Source organism: Phaethon aethereus (assembly GCF_964289735.1).
Source record: "Phaethon aethereus genome assembly, chromosome: 1".
Classification (NCBI taxonomy): Eukaryota; Metazoa; Chordata; class Aves; order Phaethontiformes; family Phaethontidae; genus Phaethon; species Phaethon aethereus.
Window position 1 is genome coordinate 90,863,185 of NC_138575.1, and position 19,270 is coordinate 90,882,454.

General features: G+C 43.3%; 1 protein-coding gene across 1 annotated transcript; it reads right to left on the reverse strand.

Annotated features, from left to right (window-relative positions):
* Positions 1 to 494: 494 nt before the first annotated feature.
* Positions 495 to 17,273, reverse strand: MAB21L3 (mab-21 like 3; the record flags this gene model as incomplete). Its single annotated transcript, XM_082000426.1, has 7 exons — positions 495 to 728; positions 3,585 to 3,779; positions 4,548 to 4,729; positions 7,624 to 7,915; positions 10,520 to 10,591; positions 12,674 to 12,814; positions 17,226 to 17,273. The coding sequence occupies 7 exons, from the start codon at positions 17,271 to 17,273 to the stop codon at positions 495 to 497; spliced, it is 1,164 nt and encodes a 387-aa protein (XP_081856552.1).
* Between the last annotated feature and the right edge of the window lie 1,997 nt (positions 17,274 to 19,270).

Sequence of the window (19,270 nt, forward strand, 5' to 3'; positions counted from 1 at the left end):
TTCAGTACACTTCAGAAATGTTCCTCTGCTCTTCTGCAGACCCAGCCTGTGAGGCAAGCAGGGAATTAAACCCTCTGTCCTTGTGAGAAAGGGGGAGGTAGCAACAATACATGTGTTAAGTTACGCGGCCGGTAGGCAGCAGAGCAAGACTTCTCTTGCACCGTCTTTCTGCTTAGGTGCCACAAGACTAGAGACAGAGAACAAGGCAGTTGCCTGCTCTGACTGACACAGAAAGTTGGGTTTCACTGGCTGTAGCTTCCAGGCAGGCTGTCACTGTTGAAAGCAAATTAGATCAGCTGGGCATCAAGTGATACCTCCCATCAGTTTTCACCGCCCACTGCTGCCAGCTTGACACTTCTCTTGCATGCTGCATGTGCCAACTGTCTTACAAAGCCAGCTGCAACATCTACCGGAAGGACACGAAGAACAACCATAGGTGGGGAGAGGAGGCAGGGGATCTGCTCAGGGTTGGGGTGAGGAGGTCTTTTCCTGCCTTAGTCCAGGCAGAAGACGGGGTTCTCCAAGAAGACTGTGAGCTTGCTGGCCACCAGGTCCAGGTCACTGGTGTTGGCATATTTGAGCAGATTGGTGTTCTTGACAAAGTAATGCTTGAGGAAGTGCTGGCTTACACACTTGTGCAGCTTCTGCACCAGCCTCAGAAAGGCTTCGGGGAAGCAGCTCCAATCCTTGGTGCGTGGGTATTTTTCACACGTCCAGAATAGCACTGTCTGCAAGAAGCATATGGGAGAGAAAAGGTGTTAGAGGTTCTGCTGAGGGCTCACACAGCTTACTAAGGCAGTTTTAGTGCTGGTAAATGGCTGGCAGCCTTGGAAATCAGAGATACTTGCACTGCTATCTCCCTGTGTTAACATTTCTGCGATGGAGGGATCACAACTAAAGCCTCCTCTGGAAATCAGGCAGAGCAACTCTGATGTGCCTGGTTAGGATCTCTCCCCAGAGGAGCCCCTCTCCATTGACTGAGCCAGGAGCCCAAGGAAAACGGTGTTGCTAAAATAATCTTAGCTTATTTGCCATCCTCCAGCAGGAGCCTCTGTAGAAATGCCAGGCATTTTGGGCAGTAGAAAATGGTCTATTATACAAGTGTAGAAGCCAGTAGGTGCAAGGAAGGAGAGAAGACTAATCAGATTAGCATAATTATTTGTTAGCTTCAGCTGTATTTGTGCTGAAGATGAGCACAGATCTGCATCCCAAACATACTGAGATTCCAAGCAACCATAGCAGGTGCAGGGCATGCTTTCTGGTCAAGCGCAGCTTTTTTCTTCTCTGACACATGATACTTACAGCAGGTGTTATGTTTTGTTTCCCCAAGTTTATTTTATGTTATTTCACATTCGAGAAATACAGTTAAAATAACAAAATGCATATGATTATTGCTCTTATAGTATTATTTTTACACTGCCCACGTTGCATTCTTCAGACTTACCTACGACTGAGAAGAATTTTCTTGAGGTACTTACAGTTACTGTACTAAAAAAGTCATACTGACTGCCTTGGTCAACCTGAAATCAGTTTTTAAAGTAGTCACCCACCTTGGGATCAATAATTCTGCTAAGTTTCTTACTATCCTCTGAATCCCAATTTTATTTTGCAGATTCAGTGGCACAAAAAGAGACCCACAGACACTGTGAGACATGGCCAAACTACAGCCTTCAACTCTTCTGTTTCTTCAGAGGTAGAATTTCATCAAAATAAGCCACACTCTTCTGGATTGCCTGGTTTGTTTTTTTTTTCTCTAGTAGACCTTGCAATAGTTGTATTGCTGACAAACGTGTTTTCATACAGCTTTTCAAATTTGAACAATTTTTTGTTCACAGCTGCAATAACCACAAAGATTTTTTTTTTAATGTTGCCAGGGAATAAAAGGTATAGTGAGAAATTCAAGCTGTAACTGTGCGAGAGCTACTCCTTGGAAACTTGCAGAGCAGTTACCTTTCAACACACTAAAGCTACTTCAGCAAGATCCATGGGCATCATTTGCAATGAAGTTTCTGGTGGCAAGGAAAATAGCACTGCTCTTCCAGTCAGGTGACAAACAGGTCATCTATGCCCAGCATTTGCTGAACCATCCCTAACTGCCAGCTCTCTACCAGAGGCATAGAGTTGGCTTTCAAAATGTACCTAGGTCTTTCGGTCTTCCAGATCTTGAACTTCATTCCTATGGAGGTAAGCATAATGAGTGCCCTTACTTGGTCCTCTAAGGCTTTCACAACTTCTGGGGGAAGATTTTCTCTGTCATTAAGCGCCTTTTTCATGTGGAATCTTGTTTAATAATACTTGTTGGATACCTCTGACAGGGGAAACTTGATCATAATATCAAGCCTCTGCTCAACTGCTGGTTTATCCACTGTCTGTTTCTCTCTGTTGTTTTCCTGTTCTTTTTTTTTCTTTTCTTTTCTTTTTTTTTTTTTAATTGTAGGTGATGTAGGTAATTCCTTCTGTCTGGTAAACCAATCCTCTCTTGCAGTAAAAGCCTGAAGTACAGTTACAGTAAAGAATTGGAGAGCTTCTAAAGAGCTTTTTATTTTGATCAAGAGTCCATGCAATAGCACTTCCTGCACCTCTTCTTCAGTCAGAGAAAGAGATCATTACTAATGGTTAAATGGTTTTCCACTTTCTCCTTCCTATGACAGTTTTTCCACCAGGTTGTTCTTACAGACACTGAGAAGTCTTACATTCTGCTAAGCTATAACCAGCTTCATCAACTCTTTTTTGAGTCTGTCCTGACTTAGATTAGTCCCATGACTATAATAGCATTTGATAGTTGCAACCTTTTCTTTAGGAGAAATCTTGGCATTGCATCTGGTTTTGGACACAAGAAGATCAGTAACTACTGTGGAAGCCTGGTAGCTTGAGACTTCAAGGTTGGAGAAGAGCAGCCCCTCCCTGGCAGCTCCAGGAGGATGGAGGCCCAGAAAACGGGATTGCTTTACTGTCTGTGGTCCATCAGTGTCTGCAGCTGTTAGATGGGGGGACACAGTCATAGCAGAGCCTTCTGTCTCCTCTTCACAAATGTTGTTTGAAGCCATCTTGAACCCTGAAGTACATGTAGGGAGGATGCTACCACCCCTTTACCTCTTTCTTCCGTTCCCACCTCAGGTGAAACACCACCAGAATTGTCAGTTTGCACCTCATTCACGAAATAATGCTCACCTAAGATAATTTTGTTTGGTGCACATCCACAAAGACAAATGCACAATTTTCCTCCAGACAGATAGATAGATGTGGATGGCTGGGATAGTCAAAAAGCAGGACGTAACCGTGCAATTAGAGACAATATTATGATGCTCATGTGAAGTCAAAACGGAACAGGCCTCAACTCTAACATTACTTATGTTGCTTCAATCATAATATTGCTGAAGACTTTAGTTTCTTGTTGAAGTTTGGAACATATATTTACTGAACTACTTGCCACTGTAAAGCAATGAAATGGTACTGCAATTTTGACAATTACCTTAGAAAGTATATAGACTACAGCTATTTATGCCATGATATTTTGACATGACTGGGTGGAAGCCCCTGCAACAGATACTGAGACTGTATTTTGGTATCATGGTGATGACTACCTGAAGGTGATAAGCTGTGATGACAGGCTTATTTCCAGCACACCAGACATCTTCCTTCATCTGCCTCATGACCCTGAAGCACTTCATGCGACAACCACCATCTTCATCAAGTCCTTCCATGAGTATATGCTCAGCACGGGAGAAGCACAGCTGCCAGTGATAATTGGAGCGGGCCAAAAGGTCAAAACCAAGCGACTGTGGACAAAAGGGTAAGCGCAACACCAGATCAGAGGCAAACTTCTCTGAGCCACACAGAGATATTACCAAAAGGATGTGTGATATCTCTCAAAGTGTATTCTAAACAGGGTTAGCAGAGGCAGCAAACATGGGTCATGCTCTCATCCTAATTCCTAGCCAAATGACTGCCATTTGTTTTGTCTCCTCATGTGCTGACATGAATTACTCCCAGGAGACCCAGCTCTAGAGCCAGCAGCAATACCAGCAGTGCTACTAAAGCAGAGGCACAGCTCTGCAGGCACTTTGCCAAGGAGCAGCAGGTCGTGCATGAGAGGGGAGCAGGACTGGAAGGCATAACTGGACCTGCAGGAACATGGCAGCTGGGGCTGAGCTGGAGTGCCAGAATCCAGCCATGAGCTTTGTAGGGAAAGAAGGGATTGGGCCAGCAGGAAAACTGCAAGATAGCAGCCCATTTGCAGAAGGCTTGCATGAGGCAGAGCAGAACAGCAAGAACGATGCATATCAGCACTGAGCTACACAGGCAGAGCTGTGTGCGAGAGACTCATGCAATAAACAGTTAACTTAATTTTTCTTCCATAGAATACACCACTGTAGGGGGGGAAAAAATCCCAATAAAATCTGACAGAGTGCTTTGAAATATCGCTTCCTTCCAACGATGCTGTTGCCTGCCATGCATCCTTCAGTTGGGAAACCACTGTCAGCCCTGTCAGTCACCTCTAAGGTAAACTCCAGCACAGAGATAATCATCCTTTTTACACTGTTCACCTTGATGCACTGCACTTTTTCCGGGGAAGGCCAACGCTTAAGGCAACGAGGCCACCGGGCTTTCTCAGGCCAGCAAGTTGGAATCTCCACAGCAGGGACCAGCTCCACCTCGACCTGGGATTCTGATGTCTCCACAGCCACCCGGACAACTGAGCTGAAGCTCTCCAGCACTGTCACTTTACCTGTGAAGGAACAGCAACAGAAGATAATAAAGAGGAAAAGGTTTTTTTCCACAAGCCAAGCAAAGGGCCATCTAGGACCTTGCAGTTCTATTGTTTTGTCTTAACACTCTTTCTCTTCAGTGCCATAAGCAGAATACAAGAAAAATGTTACCATCTTAATCTGCCCTAGGGAATGGGAATAGGAAGAAGATGAAGGAACAACTAAGTTCTCAGTTTTACACTCAGTTACCTTGCTTTTTTTTTTTCCTTTGTGGGTCCTCTTAAATCCTAGGACCAGCTTCTTAAAAATACAGGTAGAGAACTAGTGCAACCTAACATTTCTAATGGTACAATACAACAAGCAGAACACTGAAGATTAGAGGGGACCAGGTGAACACTTCATATCTAAAGATCTTCTTATTCCTTCAGAGAACCCATGGTCAAGACAAATTACTTACCCTTGCCAGTCATTCAGAATGTTTTGCGGGGTATCCGTAAGTTTTGTTTCTGGAGATGCATTTGCACTGAAGACAATGCCAGAATTTATGGCCTGTTGTACAGAGCAGTCGTACTAAGGGCTAACTGGGCTAACTGCTTGCCTCAGTGGGACTGCTGAGTGTCAAAAAGTGTTAGTTCCGTGGTGATTGGGAGGAAAGAAGTTTCCTCAGTGAAAGAAGAGCGGCTCATCTCCAGGAACAATGTGCTCTAAGAGAGCAAAGGAATGAAAGCTGCAACTAATGGACTTAGTGAAATGTTTCCTGTTGGTCCAGATGTGTTCATGGAAGAAGTTTCTGTCCCCAGCTTCGCCTGTCCCTCTGGCAGGATCACTGTCCCTTCAACTTTACCATTTGAGCCAATTACGTGATTATGCTCTAACCTACTGAAGTAAAAGACAGCAGATTACCACAAGCAGGTTAAATAGTAGCATGTTAACCCACCTCATTTTGACTGGTGTGGGCTAAGGAGCAATTCCACAAGGAGCCCACACAACAGACTTGAAGAGACAGTGATGAACATCTACCCTCACAGAGGAAGTATCTGCCTACTCCCAATGGTAATTTAGCATCTCCTGCAGGAAGCACAGGGGTGAATTACCTTGCAAATGGTGGAGACCATCACAACCAGAACTTTATAAACCTCCATAAAATCTGCATGTTATTTCCCTGCTGAGCCAAGCCTTGCACCAAAACAAGAACCGTACAGCTCCCAAGCCCTCAGCAGGGATCCCTAGCAGCTGAAAAGCACTATAACAAGTTCTGTTAGCATGTAAACATATTCACAGTATTTCCAAAAACATTGCCATCATGCTACCTATTTTTCCACCAATGAAAAGTGAGACACCTCAAAAATTGTCTTTGCTGATGCTCAAAGAATTAAAAAAAAGGGAAGCAATTAAATCAGTTAAATTTTTCTGTAACTTTGGTTGTACTGTGGGATGAAGGAAGTTCACTCCTCACAGAAGCAAACAAAATTGCTAATTACTCCCCCTGACTTCATCTTAGCTCATCTCCTCTGTGTTAGCCTCCTCCCAGATGGCTTTATAAAAAAGGCATCAGAATCATCAACCCAAACATCACTCCCTGGGTCCCTTAGAAGTACCTCTTCTGGCTCAACAACTTGATGTACTGCCGCTAGATACAATGGCAGGTTTTCACTTCAACACAATGTCTTTCACGTAAGTAAAAGCCTCAGATGCAAGCCCATTCCATCTGGTCTTTTCTCTGAGCTTCAACAATGAAATTTCATTCCCATCAACCTTTTCATTTCTATGATAACAAATATTTCTTGGAAGAATGTAATGATATAGCTGAGATTTACTTTCTCCTGTTTTCAGAAGAAAAGAAACATTGACAAGTTTTCTCCTGTAACTAAAATTCAGAGTGCAATCAGACGCGTGGAAATGGCTCCTATTTCTCTGGACTACAGAAGACCATATCAGGCTGCTGCTGAGTAAAGTCATCCTGGAAACATGCTATGGGAAGAGGTGCCACAGTCTGGATTTGATAATGTCACACTATCTTAATGTGAAATGATGGACATACATAGACTATTTAGCTTGAACCAAGCCAAGTGTTCATTAGCTGAAGTCTATAACACACCTCTAGGATGCTAAGAATTAAGCATGAAGATCACTGTTCAGGCAGCATCTTGCTACAGATGTTGTAGCTATGAAGCCATGTTGCATGCGCCACTGATTGCATTTTGTCAGTGATCAAGTGCTTCCAGTATAAATCACCACAGGAAATAAACAGGCACTTTGGATTGCTCACAGAGGGATCAGTGCCACTACTGAAAGCAAACTTCCTGAGTCCAGTTCTGCTGAACAGGCCTGGAGCAGCCTGCATGCTAGGGAAAGTGTACTTGTCCAACAGACTTTGCTTAAGTAGAAGTCCTTCTACTTAGTTCTCACCACCCCATGCTGGAAAGCTATGGGCAGCTGAGGTTGCCCCAGAGCATTATCTGCCCTATAATCATCTTCAAGCACTTTCTCCTCCTACTTATGTATCTTCCCTGTATCCAATTTTCCTATAATGTCTTCCTTGCTAATCTAGATATATCATGGCTGCTGTAGTAGAAAAAAGATTTTTCCCAAACAAATTCCTAAATGTTCTGAAAATCTGTGTTGCCTCTTGGCTGAACTGTGAGGGTGATATTGCTGGAGACCCTACCCAAATTCCTAAGAAAGGAGCAACATCTTGGGTATGAAAAGGCCAAGAACTACTGTATTATATCCTCAATGCAGGTCTACATGCACCTCTGAAATGGGCTAAAGGCTCCCTGATTTTGGAGGGGCTTGTTGCTTTTTAACTTCTGATCATGTCAACCAAACAAACACTTTGTGTGTGTGATGGCTTCCCCTCTATCAGCTGCAGAAGACAGACAGTTCCCCTTATACTTTTCCCCACTAAACTCACTGGAGAGGTTACAGGAGATAATCGACTTCTCCACCAGCTCCCGGAAGACGATAAGGACTTTGGCTGGAACGAGATCACCTTCGATGTTCACATCCGTTTCATGCCACTGCTGAAGGCTTTTTGAGAACTGCTCCACCTCTAGCCATTGATGCAGTTCCTCAGGGTCCCGCACAGAGGAGAGGAGCTTGGCTCCATGCACAGTGTAATAACGCCAGTGCCGTACCTGGCATTCCCTGTACCCAGTCAGGCCGCGCAGAGGGACTGTGATGAGGAATTGGCTGGGTGCTAAGACCTAGGAGAGTGCAGAGAGATTGAGAGAGGAGACAAGGGCAGATTCGTGAACCTGGAGTAAAGAAAAGAAGGTTAAGGAAGTAATAGGTAAAACTGGGAGCTTTGGAGAGAAGGAAAAGCCATGGTATGATGGAAGCAATTGGTTACAGCCAGGACCTGTTCTATGCCTGTCTGAGGGTTACTTTGGAGGCACACAGACTAAAAGGAAATTGTCTTAGAAGCAGTCTGACGTGGCAGCCATGGGCCCCTAGAAGACAAGAGCACACTGAACCATTTGCCACCACAGCTGCCATGGTTTCTCCCATTCCTTTTTATTTCGAGCCTCCAATTGCATGAGATGTAATAACTAGCAACTTCCAAGGAGCAGGAAAACATGTTTTGAGATCCAGCAAAGGGAAACAAAATAATGCAAGTTATTACCTCAGAATTGTTACTAGAGATGAGCCTAGAGTTCAATAGTAGTAATAACTATGGCAAAAAGTACACTTTTCTGATTTCTTTCAAAGTCCACTATGGACATTAGTAAAATAAGTAAATTAGTAAAAATTCATTTTACAAGTGTTTCGCTCTGCATGACTGTCCTTCAGGAGACAGGGATGTGAGGCAAGTGACACGTCTGAGCCTACATAGGCAGTGGCACTCAGAAATAAACCCAGGTCTTGGCCAGCTGTAGATGGCCAGATGAATCTGCATCTCCTGTGGCGCGGAAGCCAGAAACAGTGTAAGGATGGAAACAGTGACCAATGGACACAAACCCTCGAACAGGCTTGTTTGCAAGTCAGCTAGTTGGTCTCACTGTGGGAACGACTGTTTTCCAATAAAACCAGTGCTGAACCACCATTTGCAAAGAGTAAATAAGGTGACACAAACACCATGAAACCCCATACTAGCCCAGGGCATAGCCAGACATCTCCAAACAGTAGTTTGGAAGCATTCAGTGATTGTAGGTCCAAGTATTCAGAGAGGGCGTTCGAACTCCTTCAACTTTTACTGTGTTGATTCAGAAGCTTTTCAACTCCACTTGCTACCGAGCCTAACTTACATGGGCACTAATAAGGTGAAGCTGCTGCACGAGCAGGATGTGAAGTGGCAGCTGTTGCTGCGAGGTGGTTACCTCAAGGTGAATGAAATGTCCTTGTCACTCTCCTGTAATAAACCAAAACATTCTGGTGGCCTTCCTGGTTTGCTCAGCTGATTTAAAATATTACTGCAGAGGTGCCATCGTCCTGAGGGCACTAACAGGCTTTGATGGCCCTGAGCAGCCTTTCTGGGGCTTCTACCTACACCTTTTGCCCATGGGCCTGGGATCCCCATTTCAGCTCAGCGCCCATCTGTGTTGTAGGAGTGGTGGTCTCCAGCTGTGTGACAGCTATGTCTGTGCCTTTACACAGACCTTGTTGTCCTACCTGCAGCTGCTTTCCTGGCCTGACCGCAGACCTACCTGGCCACTACTGACCTGCGTGCAAATCAATAGACTGCATCTGACCTTAGTTACTGCCATTGGGTCTGATCTTGACCCTGATGAGTGCTCCTGGCTTGATTCAGACCTGCCTTATCAGCACAGACTTGCCTGATGATCCAGACTCCCAGCTGACCCCAGCTGCCATCCCTAGGTCTGCCTCACCCAGGACCATGGGGCAGGCACTGCCATGTTGTCACACTCACCTCCTGGCTCCCTCTCCTACAGGGAGCAGCTAGTCTTCTCTAGTCCCTGGCAAGAGATTTGAAATACAAAAGATGGCCAGCAAGAAGAACAGAAATGGCAAAGGAAACAGCAGAAAGGCCTTCTGTTGTCGAATATAAACCACCTAAATGCAGGAGCATACTGCAAGGATGACACTGCAGACCACGCTGACCTGCACAAGTCAGGTTTGGTTGGGCTGAGACATCCTGTGAGCCACTCACTAACTAAGTGGTAGGGTCCATAAGGAAAAAATACAATGGCTGTCATGCAGTTACTGCTCATCTCACTGCTTTGGCCACATTTGCAGATAAACAACCATTCCTTCCCACAGCCAGATGCTGACTTGTACACACCGGCACCCAACAGATTTTAAAGAGAAGAGCTGCAGATGTTATGTGAGTGCCTTGAAATACAAGTCACAAGGCTCCTCCATGGGTGCCTTACCAGGCAACACCAGAAATCACAAGGCTGGGGCTGGCACTGTAAAGCTGGGCAGCTGGTGTCCTCCTGGCCTAAACAAATCCCAGTCCCACGCCGATGCTCTGTCACACGATGGTCTTACGCGCCACATACAGGCCACGGACCCCAGCCAGTCACATGCTTGAACAAGAGCCTCAGATCCTGGGGTGTGTAACTTATGGTCAATCCTGCTGTATCAAAAACCTGCCTGTAGTATGCTGGGCAAATTAAATTCAGCCTCGCTCTTGCGATCCTGGCCAGGATATCCCAGGGAGGCAGAAGCATTAGGTTAGAAATAAAATATTTACACTTCGAGCAAAAAAAAGCGAGTCTCTTGCAGAGAGGATGAAATAGTTGTGGGAGGATTGGTTAGGTGGGTAAGGTGGTCTGGAGAAGAGGGTGGGCGAGGAAGAAGCAGGCACGCGGGCCGGCAGGCACCAGGTGGCAGGAGGGCTTTTGTACCTGGATGGATGGGTGGAATGGGCGCTTCCCCCGAAGCAGAGCTGACCACTTGGCCAGTAAAGCTGGCTGATCCTGAGAGAAGCAGAAAGGAAAACAAGAAGTACACAGAACAGAGAGAAAGCACGTGCCAGGTCATTCCTTCACGGAGCAATGCTGCAAGCTTCCTTGGAGCCTTGTTGTTAAAGGAAAAGGCACCCCCCCACCCCCCGCCCCGCCATGAACCGAAACGCTTGGCAATGCCGTTGGGCAGTGCCGTACTAGTAGTTACTCTGGACGCCAACCTGCTCGTTCCGCCTTACTGAAGCCTCTACAGCCTTTGCATCAGCCCTGCACCGTCCACAGCTGCAAAAATGGTGGGGCCACAACTGAAAACAAAGACTTAAGAGTTTTAAAAATAAAATATTGCATTTTGTCCATCTGAATTTTATTTCAATTTTTTAATTAAAGATTTTGACTTTTTGTCCCCAGCGTTACAGAAAAACGTTGAATATCTAAAGACTTTTCTTTCATATTCCTCACCCAGACCTGCATATTTATTAGGAGGCTTGTAGCTTCTCAACAAATCTAGACCCCTCGCCATGTTAAATTAAGTCCTTGCAATCAGAAGCTGAAGGTTCTGAAGCATTTCTGTAAATTTAATTGACAGCAAAAAAGATCTTGCAAAATTAAACACAGAATAGTTAATACATTGGCTTTCCCCTGACACAAGTCTCCTCTATGTTGAGTTATGTCAGCAGTGATATTTAAGATTCTGTTTTTTGGAAGCAAAACAGCCCAAGCCCCCCCCAAATTTATTACTAACCTATTCTTTCTGCCCCATACCTACAGGACAGTTACCCAGGCCTTCCTAGCGTGACTATCACAGATTTATAGCACTGGGTTCAGTTAAGTACGAATAACAAATCTGCTACTTTTTAAGAAAATAAATTTTGGGGATTCCTTTTAAGCGGAGTTTGTTCAGATCAGCCTATCATAATACCAAATTACTGTTCAGAATAGATTGCCTTGGTTTTGTTCTGCATTGTCCTCCAACTTTACCCTGACCCTTGTCTTGTCAGACTTCATTAGCCAAGCAGGTTTGTTCCAGTATGAGAGGTGGATGGCAGACTATGGCACTAAGGAACACATGGACCAGGATGTGGCACCGTTTTACTTCACAGTGGTCATTCCTGCTGGCAAGGCCACATGCCCTAGGTTACAAGAAATTCCAGGAAAGATAAATCTGGACATTTTTGTCCCCAGAGCAATAGCCACATTTCAGACGGGATTGTTATATTCTGCCTCCACCTCCTTTCAGCATCTTGATACACACAGAGCTCTCCCCTTTCAATCCTAGACAGCCTCATGCTTTTACATGTTTGGTGTGTTTTGATCTGTAACAGGCTGCATTTTAGTGTAAGGGTTGAGATAGCTAGAGTATGTGAACTACTTCAGATGAAAAAGATCATTTTTGTCTGAAGTTGCCATTGCTATGTTTGTTTCTTATATCCTTACCCTAGTTATTCTTAAGTAGTCACAGGAAATAACCAGTCTGCTCACAGCTGGAATAGAATGATATTATTTTGGTATTTGAAGGTCTAAAATGAGGAGACATTTAACTTCTCCCACCAATAAGCGTATTTCTTCTCAGTAAAAAAGAAGTTCCAATCCGTGAGCAAGAAAAACCATATTTTTCTGAAGGAGCTTTCTAATGTTCATAGCGGGAAAAGGGCTTTTGATTTTTTTTTCTTTTTTTGGTGACTTGATAGGTTTTCCACCTGTGAAAAATGTGAGTCATAGCTCATGAAGGCATGAACATTTTTTTTCTTCTTATATTAGGGCTGTGCAAGTTTTTCTTTCTGTCTCTCAAAGAGTTTGGCTTCTGCTTGCCGATTGACAGCTCTGGCAATAGACTCTCTTTGTAAGAGCAGCAGCTGTAAAAAGAGGCTCAGCCTGATTTACCTGGCCCTCTCTGATGCTCTTCTAGTTGTAAGATGCCCATGAGTAAGTCCCTATGACCCAGTGAGTCACTAGACCTTCCACAGTGAAGCATCAACGCATTGTCTGTGGTGTTTTGGGTGAGGTACCTGTCCATACAGACACTTATACAATGGAGAAATTACTTACTGACTGCCTACAAGCTGCCAGAGAGTACACTAGAGTTCTTGTTCATACCTTAATATTCTCATTGTGAATTCCAGAGTTGGAGATAGCCTGGAATCGTGTGCCCTTATAGCTGATTTCCGCAGTCAGTTGCTGGATGATTTTCTGCACCTCCTCCACTGCTTTGGAAACCAGATAATGTCGCCGTTCCACCTGTCAGTTCCGAGAAAGATACTTCATATTACAGGTAACTACAGTCTTTGTCTCCAGGAGAAAACAGACAATTGACTTAAAGCATCCCAAAACATTTGTGCTTGTGCTGAGCTGGGAATAAAACTTACCGTTCCTTGAATGTTACAACCAACTTACCATGAAGCAGAGCTCTTGCTTGTGAACAGCAAAGGGCCAGTACTCAAGACTGCCAAGCATTAATTGATATTTCCATGCCAATACTATTGGATGGAAGGGAAGAATTTCACTTTGTGGATAAATTTGCTATCAACAGCTACAGTCTCATTCTTTACCCATTTTAATGCAGAATACCCAGCTATTCCCCTGCATATACTTGCCATTCTCAGAGCCAGGATGTTTCATTTGAAGAGCTGACAAGACTTCAAGAATTACAGATACCCTGTGCATTAGCGTTTAGATGCCTACATAATATGTTGAAAGTATCCATACTGTCTTCGTATCTGAAGTACAGATGAAAGTCCATTCCTAGATGGGGAGAAGGTATCTTTCCACAGGTAGTCCCACTGGGGATTAGATATTTGTGTGACTTGATGGATAGTCCTTCAATTCAAGCAGTAGTAGCATAATTTATTATAAATTATTTCAATGGAAGGTCTGGGTCTTGGAAAGACTGAGATGAAGTATGGTCAACTCAGAAAAATACAGATCATTGATCCTTCACACACTACTGAAAATGAATAGAGCATAAGGGGATGGTCAAAATCTGAACAAGAATATTCAACAGGAGGAACATGGAGGAACCATGTTAGTAAAGAACATTTAAATTTTTCCCAAAGATCCTTATACATTTACCAAAGTGAGGAGGAGATTCAGCTACTGTTGATGACATTCATGAAAATATTCCTCGTTACTTATTCATCCAGAATTACCTATGCAGGGTGAGATATGAAGACCACCTACTGTGCTTTTTTGCATACTAATGCTTGCTTTCATTTGGTTGAAATTCTTGCTTTAATTCTTCTTGCTTTTTTTTTCTTTTTTCTCATCACGTTCTACTAAATCTCATTGTTCAGAGGCAAGAACAAAATTCAGAAACAGAAGAGAGGTTTGAAAAGACTAGATCAGAAAATGAAAACCCACCTGAAGCTAGAACTAAAATCACAGTTGGGCTACTTGCAGGCATTAAACAAGAGTGTTTAGATCATTAACAGCTTGGCTAAAGTGAATGATCAAGCATAATTGCCATAGTCAAACATAATTGCTACAGTATTTTGTTATTATCAAAGACCAAAGCAAAAGGAAGCAAAAGCATAAGGAAGAATTTTTTTACAATGAGGATAGTGAGACGCTGAGACAGGTTGCCCAGAGAAATTGTGGATGCCCCATCCCTGGAAGTTTTCAAAGTCAAATTGGATGAGGGTTTGAGCAATCTGATCTAGTGAAAGATGTCCCTGCCCATGGCGGGGGGGGCGGACTAGGCAATCTTTAAAGGTCCCTTCCAATGCAAACCATTCTGTGGTTCTGTTCTAAAACTCCTGTCCTGCTTGCTTAGCATCTGCTTCAGCATCTAAGCAACACTCTTTTCCCTTTTAGAAAATACCACTGACAAGCACTTTATTAAAAGTCCATTTGGGCACCTTTATGTCAAATGCTGAACCGTCAGACAAAACACTCAGGTGTGTTCAAGTGTGTCCCCAAACCCTGGGAGGTGACAAATAGCTGCACTTCTTCACAACAACAGGCCATACAACGGACTAAAAAGGACTAGTGCTTGCCTAAGATCAATTAACCAACAAAGAGCAACTGACAAACACTGAACCTGAAGATGAGCAGAGTTTGAATACCTCACCCCCAACCAACAAAGTTAATGGTATTTTTACTAAGCCTGAATAGTTTTTGCAAGTGGAAAATACATCAGACAGCAGTATTATATTCCCTTTGCTGGGCTCTCATCTACACTTGGCATCCTGATTCTTTGCTATGTTAAAAACACATAGTTCCTTATGTTTATATAATACCCTTTAATTTCCCTAGTAATTCACCCTCCTCCTCATTCCAATTCATCCTTGTTCTCTGAGACTAGTTTTAAGTAGCTTACATGTACTTTTTTTTTTTTTTTAATTTATACTGAAAAATTGTAGTCCACATTCATTTTCACCTCCTTATCTCAGCTTTCATTTATGGCACGTCTCCATCTGTAGCTATAGCTATTTTCTGTGCCATGTTTTTGCTCATCCAGAAAAAATCCTTAGTCCAATAAGTTCAATAAGCTTGATTTGCTCAGCAAGACACCTAATGGTTTCTCAAAAAGCAAACGGTATGAGTGGTAGAGAAAGTTGTCCATCCGTAAGAGTTTTTAGACAGAAACCACAGATTTTTTCTGTTGAAAGTACACTATCACTGTGGGTCAGCTCAAATGGAGGTCTAAGAGTGTCCCTGTACACATTGCTTATGCTATGTTCTCTCTAAGAGGCACCTGCTAGAAACACGTTCTGCCATCGCCGGTATCCTGGGAGAATCCATCCAACCCAGCCTGGCCTCATTTAATTTTGCCTTCATCACCTACTGGCTGGGCTACAGCAGTTGTCATGAAATCTCTAAGAGAGTATAGACACTCAAAAAACCTGTTAAGGGAGGTACCACTAAACACCTCTTTCTGCATGTACTCCTCATCACGGGGGCAGGGATAAAAGAACAATGGGCATGTGACAGATGGTGCTAACTGTGGCTAACCGCAATTAGCTCCCTAATCATGCTATTGGAAGATATAGTGTTCCTACAGAACGGAAGGCATAAAAGAAGACAGAACATGAGTGAGTGAATGCAGCTTCTGAAGAGACAAGACAGTTATCTAAGATGTCTTTAGCACCAGCATGGACATGTTGGGAGAAGAGACAGAATAAGCTCTTTGTTAGACGGCCACTTCTACCACCTACTGGCATTCCCCAGGTCTTAACTTTGGATATCATGCCAAAACAAATGCACAAAACCAGAACAAGGTCAATTAAGGTTTTATCATGGATGAAGGAAGCAGGACTGGGATTTACTGGGGATTGTTAAGAACATTTGGGTTTGTTCTTATTTACTCAGTCACATTCACTCCATATGCACTTGAGTTTTTGCTTTGCTGAGTGGCTTAAGGAAGAAATCTTTGGTATCGTAGAGATTCATTGCACCAGGTGGTTGACCTATTTTCAAAAACAGGCAGCATTTGACAAGCAGAACTGGGGCTGCCTGAAGGTTAGGCAGCCTCACTTGGACAGGAGATTCAGGAGCTGGCAGAAACTAGGAATCCAGCCATGGAAGGCTGCTACAAAACAGACTTTCAGTAGAATCTAAAATATTGGCAACTACAAGCCTCACTTAAGTACACTCTGCTTCTGCTCCTCATACTTATGGCAGTCATATGAGCATCTTCCTGTGCATGACTTCCCTCTGTTCCCTCCTTTGTAGCTTCGCTTTATAAATCTTCAGAGAAATGTTCACTATTATAGCTCACTGAACAGATTCTCATGGAATGATTTTCCGGTGCACCACACTGCATGGCTGAAAATGAAAGTTCTCACAGAAATACACCTACTTGTCACCAAAACATTTCCATAGAGAAAACAAACCTTTCTTACCAGCCCCTTCATGGCACTAGAATATGTCATCCTTTACAGAAAAGAAAGCTTTCCATTTGAAATTAATTTTCACTTCGGTGTTTCGCATTTTGTTGGGGAAAGCAGACTATAAAATAGGAACTAGTTAAGTACTGTGATGAAACATGTCAGCTTTAAAAAATGTTATGTCTCAGAGTTACTTTTATTAAACAGTATTGTTTCATTGATTATTTTATTCTGTTACTTCATTTCATGACGTGAAAAAAAATTGAGTGCTGTAATATCTTGTAAAATAGAAAACATGGTTCCAGCCTGCATGTGCTAATGAGGCATGTTATTTTAATCACGATATAATAGAGAAGTATCCTTAGCTGAGGTAAGAGACTGATGGGTGAATTCTAACAATATCTGTCTCTCTAGTTCCTACATACATCTTTCTTAGAGACAGCCCCTGGTGCGGTTTTGGTCTTCTTTCTGCCAAGCTAAGACCACTGGACAAGGACAGAGACAAGGACCTTTCCTTAGATTAAATGCTGGCAACTACAGCTAATCTCACATCTGGAATTCCAGATCAGGAGCAAAAATTCAGGACATGTGAAGAAGAGGAGGACAAGCACCTTGAAAAATTAGGCTCTCACCAGCTGAGATCCCTGATAACATTCTGCTACAGAAACCTAGAAATCTCATTAGAAATACAGTTCTTATGAAACGTCACCCAGTCTTGACTCAGAAATGAAGACAGCAGGCAAGAAACTAACTGTCAAGTTTGGCACCCTTCAGAATCAACACCTAGTGTGGGAGACAGAAAATCTGGACAGATAAAGCCTTACCTTGCTCTGGATGTAGATTTCTACATCTTCATCTGTGAATGGTTTCATGGCAAGATGGTCTTCGCTGCTCTCTAGAGTGTGAATCCACTCTTCGCTCGTTCACCTGTCTCTGGAAGTAGAGGGACACTCAGAGCGAGCTGCTCAGAGCCTTCTTTCCCAGCGAGGCTGAGGTCACCTAATTCCTCTGTGGATGAAGAAGAGGAGAGAGAAGCAAGGATGTATGCCTATTTTAAAAAAAAAAATTCCTGTCTGAGTTACAATGGTGACATCCAGCTGCTTCAGAAAACTAGCTCCAGTTATTGTTTTCTAAGTTCAATCATTATTATTCATCTGATTACTTTTAAATTGTGGTTCTTGCATGCAGGCACATACAAAAATATCCCAGCTACTGCTCTGTCTCAGGGCTGATCTGGAATTGCCTTTCAGATTGCACTGCAGATTCAGCATGCTCGTGCACAGCATTATTATTCTGTGTGCCACAAGTATTGCCTTGCTTAACTAAACCATTTGTTAAACACTCTCAGCTATCCCTTGTTGACTTCAATCTACCCACTTTCCGTCTGAAACTGCACGGGTATTTTTACACTCAGATCATTCATTTGGGTTGCAGTCTGCAGCCTCTGCTCCCCTCTCCTTATATCTCCTCTCTCTCTCCGGCTGTATTGACAGTAAATATCCTGCAGCCTGTCCCCTCCTATAGTTTGCTTTGCTTTCTTTACAGTAAACAGACAGAAAGCTGTCTCTTGTTTTCTGCCAGCAGCTCAGCTAACAACCCCATATGGATAATTCAGAGGGAAAAACAATTGATCAGGCCTCATTGATCCAGTGAGGGTTGGTGGCTTTTATAAAAAAGGGTACATCAGCACATGGAAGGGAGTGAAGTATAAAGATGAGATCCCATGCTGCTAAGTGTCCCTTATTAAGGCAGGCACACTCCATTTTTGAGTAAAATCATTATTTTCCCCTCGAAACTGAACTTTGACATCCCTTGACTAATTTATCAACTCTACAGCAACTGGCAAAAGACAGCACTGGGGTAGGCACTGGGTGCTACCTCAGGGCAGGCACTGTTGTTGCTAGTTATCCTTCATGACGTTTCTTCTTCACAGTCAAATACTAAGTACATTAATGGAATACCAATACCTGCAGGACATCTGATTCCCCAGAATCTACAACTCAAACCTTTCTCTGTGCCTCCCAGGCATCTGCCTTCATCTTTTTGCTGAGAGACTTGGGGATTCCTTCAGAAAGACATGTAGGCATTTAGGGGCAGGTTGTATGGGATTAAGTCCAAGCAGAGTGTGCAAGGGAAGAGAATGAGCCTTTTAAATGGTCAGATTCCTTTAAAAGTGTGTCCCTAAAACATTAACTTCCTTGTGCCCTCTCAAGCAGCTACCTGTACATAACAGAAGACAACTTCCTTAACACTACCATATATTACTTTAATACCCAGAACATCAGATGTGTATTAGGAAGCAAGGGGAGATTAAGGGTCTCACTTTCTTGCACCTATGTCTCCTCATGAAAGCTGTCCAGAGTCATAGGTGCTGGCAGACAGATGAGGAACATGGTTTTGGTCATTTTTCTTGTATACAATAACACACCTTATGTTTGTAATCCTTTTTGTATTGGGAAGCACTTCTCCAAGAGGATCTGGATGTCCCCAGCTCCCCCTCTTCATAGTGAGGGAAGGTGGCATAAAGTCTTGGATAAGGACTGTTTTTTTCTGTTATGTTCAAGCATATTTAAGTTCAAGTCCAAGTTTATGCTGAAGTCCAAGGATCTAAGCAACAGTTCCCGCCTGCTCCTGCCACCTGAAGGGAATAAATAACTCTCCCTTACCATCACTGTTAAGGCAGTAGAAGGGGAGACAGCTGAGGAAAAAGCAACAAGAAATCCAGCATCAAATGTAACATCAAACAGGTTTTTCTCAACTCTGAAAACTCCTTGCTCCAGCTGTAAGAATTTGATGCTTCATAATTTCCTTGGACTTCAATGAATTCAAAGAAAGAAAGAAAGAAAGAAGAGCAGTAACAAGAATTGGA